Genomic DNA, 6,783 nt, shown 5'->3' on the forward strand with positions numbered 1-6,783 from the left:
TAACCATTAATGCTTGATTCTGTACTGCCACTACTAATCCTTCTGTTTCTTTCTTTATTAAGTTCTTCCAGTTACAGCCATCTTTATGTGTCCACAAAGGTTTGACCTGTATCCCTTACCAACTGTCCATGCCTTGCCTTTTTCCTCCAGTTAAATGTTCTCCCTATGTACATCCTGTGCTGGTAAATCCTTCTTTCTATATGATGGTTTTCTTCACACATTCAACTGATATTTTAATGTGATATTTTCTAAATTAGCATTAATCCTGCAATAGTACTTACTAGAATATACTCTAAACCGTCTTCTTAATCTTTTTGTTTTTGGGGGGACCCAGATGCTTTAGACATTATATTTATTAGTAATATTATAATTTTTTCTATACCTGAAGGAAGAAAGAGGGCTCCTCTCACTCGTCCTTCTTTTATTACTCTCTTCTGAACCCCTCTTGCCACATATGACCGCTTGACCACTAGAGTTGACAAAGGATCAATTGAGAATCCTTCTGAGTACAAGTCCTGCAAACTGTGATGGTTGTGAAACACAGAAACCTGAACCTCATAAGGAGTCATGGGGTCATTTTTCATTAACCGCAAACCTTTTCTTTGCCCTGGGGCAGGCTCCATGCTCCAAAACAGTCCCATATCTGACACACCTTGGGTAGAAAGGAGAATTTATGTTACATTTCTGAGGTTATGAAGATAAACAAGAGTTAAAGGATTCAATTAAAAATGTTGAAATTGAAATCTGCAACACTGAGAACTTTATTTCTTAGCATTATCCATAATGTACAAAAAATATATCTGCTACTTTTGCAAGAAACATGCTGTCCAATATAGACAAATCTGAGCCAAATAATAATGTTTTAAATGAGAAAACAGAAAATCAAGAGTAACTTTTTTTCCCATACAAAGACTCACAGTTTTAATAATCTGCCATCCAAAGCAGTTAATGTACAAAGTCTAAATGGACTGGAAGAGATTGTATTGTAAGATTTCTGCATTTCAGAAGAAGGATAATTCCACCAAGCAACAATTCCATCACACTTCCCGAACTTCCACATATAACTACCATCTTCCTGTCATGGAATTAAATTCTTTTATTTATTGAATACATGTACTTGGGTTTCGTTTTTGTGTACAACAATACCCGAGGGTGATTTATGTATATTGTGTCGTATTTCGAAATAGTGAGTTCGGTTCATTCTATGCCACAATTGCAAAGTGCTCTCGATGGGACTAATCGAATGCCTACAACACACAGACTATGTCTGTGTATAAATAGTTCACCGTACATAAATCTCTTTACAATACAGATAAGTCTTGTCAGCCAGCAGTCTGCTTTAAGGACGTGCACATATTCAGCTGTAGAGGTATGTAAGTTTATTAATTTCTAGTCTATAAGTTATAACTACTGTATTACCACGTTTATTTCTGAATGTTTGCTTTGTAGCTTTGGTTTACGCAGTATGATGCACATATTTCTATTCATGTTTGCGACTTAGCAAGGGATTTATATTATCAATATAAAGCTACATTTTTAAGAACTGTTTAACATAGTAGGATTCTTATTTTTGAACCTGTCATTTGGTAATTATTGTGCTGATAATATAATCTATTTAACTTACTGTGTATAAAGTCATTACGTTATTATGCCCGTGTCATGTATAGTACACGGTATTGGATATATTTTCAACTGTCTAATGTCCATGGTGTCCAGAGTGTCTAATGTCCGGGGTGTCTGAAGTGTCTAATGTCTGGGGTGTCCAGAGTGACTAATGTCCGGGGTGTGCGGAATGTCTAATGTCCGGAGTGTCCAGAGTGTCTAATGTCCGGGATCTCCAGAGTGTTTAACGTCCAGAGTGTCCGGAGGGTCTAATGTCCGAGTGTTCAAAGTGTTCAGAGTGTCCGGAGTGTGTAGAGCTGTCTGGAGTGTCCAGAGTGACCCGAGCGTTCAAAGTTATCAGTGATCGGGGTCGACGTGGTGCAAGCTGTAAAGCCTTCCACAGGAATTAAACATAGCAGCTGTGATGCTGAACTGTAGCAGGCATGGAGCTGAAACTATACAACTATCCCTTAACACAGGGAACTATTTTAACTATACCACCTAAGGCCAGTAAAACTGATTTCCAGGCACATTTCGCCAGTACAACTGCATCACATTTGCCACCATGGTAACATAAACAGTATCCGCCGAGTTCCTTCTTATTTATTCCTTTGGGTAATTTACCAGTTTCCTACCATAAATACTGCCACTGCAGTCACACCACCAATGTACACCACTAGATTTTAATAGGGACTATGGTATTCCAGGGTCACTCATTCGGTTTGGACCTGAATTCACTACTAGTGAACCATGGCATCATGGAAACTCACTGACACTTCACTCTGTGACGTTTGCTCTACTAACTGGCTAATTATTTCAGGCTAAGGAATATTTCCATTGCACCGAATTCCAATAATCAAACAAGTAATCACAAAAATCTAAGAATTCCTTAAAATGAGGTGCTATAACCAAATGCACTTACTCCAAATTTATTACAATACATTGTTCGATTAGTAGAAAAAAATGTTGAATGTGTCCCAAGACTTATAGTACATGAAAAAATTGCTTTAATTTTGTGTCCAAACATTTCTAGATCATAATAAAATTACTTTTGAAAATAATTTTGTGTGTCCCAAGGCTTATAGTGTCTGAAGTTTTACAATCATTATGGTAATGTATGTTGATTTGTTGATTATTACACTTTCAGAAATATTTACAAGTTCTTGGGAAACTTTTAAAGTACCTGTATAAGTTCCCTGTAATGATGGGTCTGTGCTAAGTCTGACCTCACCATTCTCACTGGCAAGAAAGCATGCGCATGATGCATATTTATGTCCACCTTCTGTCAGACTTGCTTGCACTGTAATTGGTTGGTTCTTTGCCAGTCCTTTCACCTGTAACACAATCTTCTCATCTATCAAAGCTTCAAGAGGACTTGCAGATATTTCTGGGTGTGCTCTTCCTTTGGATGACATTCTCATTGTTGATATGTAGCAAAGTCTGAATGATGCACAAGATGATCGACATGTATTTAGCAGTGTCAGCATCCTTTACACTGTAAAATGCAAAGAAAAAATTTAATAGGACAGAAATTATGATTTCCATATAAAATGAAAAAAATCAGGCATCGCTGTTTTTGACTCGGAAGTGCATCCATGGTACCAGTTTCAGATTTAAATATATATCATGTAACAAATATACTTCTTACTTTGCTGTGAACTTATTTTTCTCAGGGCTATCAATTTTTGTGTTTATGCAAAATGAGGACATAATGTGTATAGTAAATTTGTATCATCTGAAACCCCGTTTGGATGCTACTCTATCTGGAGAGTTTCATGAACTCACAGTTCTTGTTTACATTGATCAACACAGTGCCACAGAGACAGAATTTTCTTTGAAAAACATATCATTCTCAGTTGTGAAATAAAAAAATATGTACCATGAACAAACTCCATTTCACTATTATCTTTTTACAAAACAGTAAGTTCTCAAATAAATCCTTATTAACTAACCTGACATGACAAAATCAGTATTGTCAAGTTTCATGTGGATGTCATTATTGATGTTCACAAGTAGTTCTTTGTTGATATAATTTGTGCACATTTATAAAAAACACATACTTTTATGATATATTTCACAAATAAGTTAATATACTCTACATTTTTTCTTATTTAAATCAAAGTATTAGGATTTTCTATCTGATTTATAAGCACTTTTACTCTACAAGTTAATGTTCAATAAATTTTTAATGAATCCTGATAACTAACTTTTTCTGACCAATTTATTTTTTTAATTTTGTTGATAATGGTAGGACGATAACTGAAGAAAAAAGTCTCTCATAACTTTTGTCTTCTGTCTCTGATTATTTGCACTTCCACGGAAATGAGTAATGCAGAAGGTATTAACAGTTTTGTTGCTACAAAAACTGTACATTCAAAGATTGACATTCTGTATATTCACAATGCTTTAAAAAACAAATCATATGCTAAATTTAATACTTTTTAATTACAAGTAAATAATTTTGTTATAATACCATAATATTTTCCCCGTGTGATTCATCTTGCTTTTGAGATAAAATCTGTTCCAAAACCAACATTTTGATAAATATATGATGAGCTTTAGAAGTGACAAATTAAATTTCTTTATGTAACGGTTCCTATAAACCTGAGTTTTCCTGTGCTATTTATGTTGCTATGTTGACAGGAGCAATGGTGTCATACAAGCAGACACATGTGAAGCGTGTCAAAACAATTGATATAATATGCATGACCTTTTTTGACAAAGGGTTATCTGGTTGAAAGCATGACATGAAGAAAATGAGGGAATATATCAATAACATTTGATATACATGACATACTAAAATAATTTAAGTTTCAAATCAAGTGAGTGGTACCATTATGAAAGGAGCAAAATTTTAAAAGGTGAAAGTAAATGGTTCATCGCATCAGTACTGAGGACTCCATGATATAGGTAACTTCTAAGTATATATGGCACCAACTTAACAAAGGCAACAGAAAACATTTATTTAGAAAACAAGTTCTAGCTGTGATTTGGTGCATAATTTAAGAGCTGTAGTTTCTGTCAGCCTTGCACAAAAGTTCTCTCTTTACATGTAAGATTATGTTAATTCACATCAAGATCGTTTTTACGTATTTTTTAAAGTCATTTTAAAAAAAATCTGATACAGTATCAATACAAATGTATCCCTTGTGACTGGATAACTCTTACCGGTATAGTTTCAGCATAGTTATCTCTCTTAAATTAACTGGCGTACCTAGTTCCGTCTTAGTCACGCCGAGTGACAAATCTAACATTGCTTTCTATGACACCGTGTGACACGCATGTTGAAGCAGAATAGAAAGTATGCCTATTTAAAAAATATGTTAGGACTGAGGTCTATGGAAAAACCATTGGTACCGTGATACCTTAGACCATCAAGTGTATGTCCGCCGTTTTGTTTGTGGAGCTGCCAGAAATGTCAGGGGGAAAAAAGAAAGAGGGAATATCTACTTCTTGGTTTACGTGATACCTGTAAGCAACTATCCTCGACCAACACTAGCACCTTATTCTGGGGAAACCTATTATAACACCCTTTGTAGGGTGCTATCATTGGTTTCCCCCTGATCAATTTACCAACTTATTGCAACTGTGTCTTGTAGTGCACATCCGCGAGAACTTCTCGACCCTTATGTGAATTGTAATGCTTATATTATAATATTGTGTGAGACTTTAAAATCGACATTTAAAATGTTCAACTACATGTGCTTAGTTTATTCACAGTAGAAAAAAAAAAAACGTTATAAACTCTCCAGATTCTTTGCTAGCTACCGTTTTCCCAAGCGTGTCAAAATTTACCTATTTCCGGAAGTACATCCATGCTTCCTGCCCCTGATGTAAGTGCCACATGACGTAAGACTGGCATGTGACATCAGGGCTAAAGTGTAGAAATCAAGTTCATAATGTCAAGCAGTATCATTTGCATCTGTAATATACTTCATTTCTTTCAAACGAGTATTAGCCGGTGTAAAGACATATATAATGGTGACATTACAGTAATCAACCCTTTCTTTCAAACTTTCCATAAGATTATCATAATTAAGGATCAGTTTCCACACTTTGGCGGCATCGAGGCATATTTTTTGTCACCCAATAGCCTCTTCGGTGACAATTTCTCTAGAAAATGAATATAACAAGTTGGAATTCCAAATTACCACCCTATTTCTTTAGAAATTGCTTGGTGAGGTTTCCGCTTGTTTTTATGAGAAACTTATCAGAAAGCTTCAAAGTCGATTTACATCGTTGTACATCATTAATGTATGCAACGCACGATATAAATTTACAGCATTAAACGTATGAAAAGCGAGTCTACGGACATAGTCGTTATTGTTTGACACGTTCATCTATGCAAGACTTTGATTATTCGATCACTTGGGTTTCGAGTATGTAAACTTCTTGAATAGATTATTATGATGCATTTCTCGTTTTGGGTTTACAAATAAGCATTTATTTTGCTCTACTATTTGTAGAACGGAAATGGTTTGTACATATTCAGGATTTAGCGTTTAATATTTAATGTGGGTGAGGGTAGTTCTGCGAATTGTATTGTGTAATAATAATAATAATAATAACCACTTTAGAGAAGGGAATTCAGTTAATGACAGGAACTAATCTAACGAGGCCTTCTGTTATGTGCTATATAAACAGTATATACAGAACAATGTGGAAAAAATGGCTCAAAAATTGTGAATTTAGTTATTCTGAAAATCAATCAGTTTCAAGTCCGTAACACGAGCAAAAACATAAGTGAGCACATAAAAAATATATACAATGTCACATTTATATTTCTTAAAACTGACCGTTTTAAGATCTCGAAATTTAAGACATTCATTATGAAAAGAAGGAATGACATGATCTCACATTGTGTCATTGGGAATGGTGTCGCAGCAATTACAAGTGGACCAGCTTATTGAGACTCTTTTAAACAATTCTTTTTGGGCCTTGGTATTGCAATTTTTGCTTATTTTCTAAAGCCCTTAAATTTGGAGTACCATCAGCAACTCTTTGTTTGAAGATATTGCTTAGGTAGACGGAAATGACTTTTCTGGACACTTTATACATAAACACAACCGTTCACATTTTGGACACTGTCCGTTTTGGCTTTACACTTAAGACACCACGAGATTACGGTACTATACACATTATTTTAGATCTAAAACAGTCTCGATGGGAGAGTGTCCTTGA

General features: G+C 35.0%; 1 protein-coding gene across 2 annotated transcripts in view; it reads right to left on the minus strand.

Annotated features, from left to right (window-relative positions):
- Positions 1-5,451, minus strand: part of LOC149808329 (acyl-coenzyme A amino acid N-acyltransferase 1-like) — a 38,583-nt gene extending 33,132 nt beyond the window's left edge. Inside the window, exons 1-3 of one of the 2 annotated variants that reach the window (XM_089975880.1) lie at positions 5,398-5,451; positions 2,786-3,097; positions 383-652 (exon numbers count right to left, since the gene is read on the minus strand). In XM_089975880.1, coding sequence (XP_089832006.1) covers positions 383-652; positions 2,786-3,089 — 574 coding nt within the window. In that variant the 5' untranslated portion in view covers positions 3,090-3,097; positions 5,398-5,451. Of the gene's footprint in view, positions 1-382; positions 653-2,785; positions 3,098-5,071; positions 5,365-5,397 lie in introns of those variants that run through there. The other variant, XM_089975881.1, reaches the window with a different exon arrangement.
- Between the last annotated feature and the right edge of the window lie 1,332 nt (positions 5,452-6,783).

This window comes from Sinohyriopsis cumingii, chromosome 1 (assembly GCF_028554795.1).
Source record: "Sinohyriopsis cumingii isolate HCF-2022 chromosome 1, ASM2855479v2, whole genome shotgun sequence".
In the NCBI taxonomy this organism is placed as follows: domain Eukaryota; kingdom Metazoa; phylum Mollusca; class Bivalvia; order Unionida; family Unionidae; genus Sinohyriopsis; species Sinohyriopsis cumingii.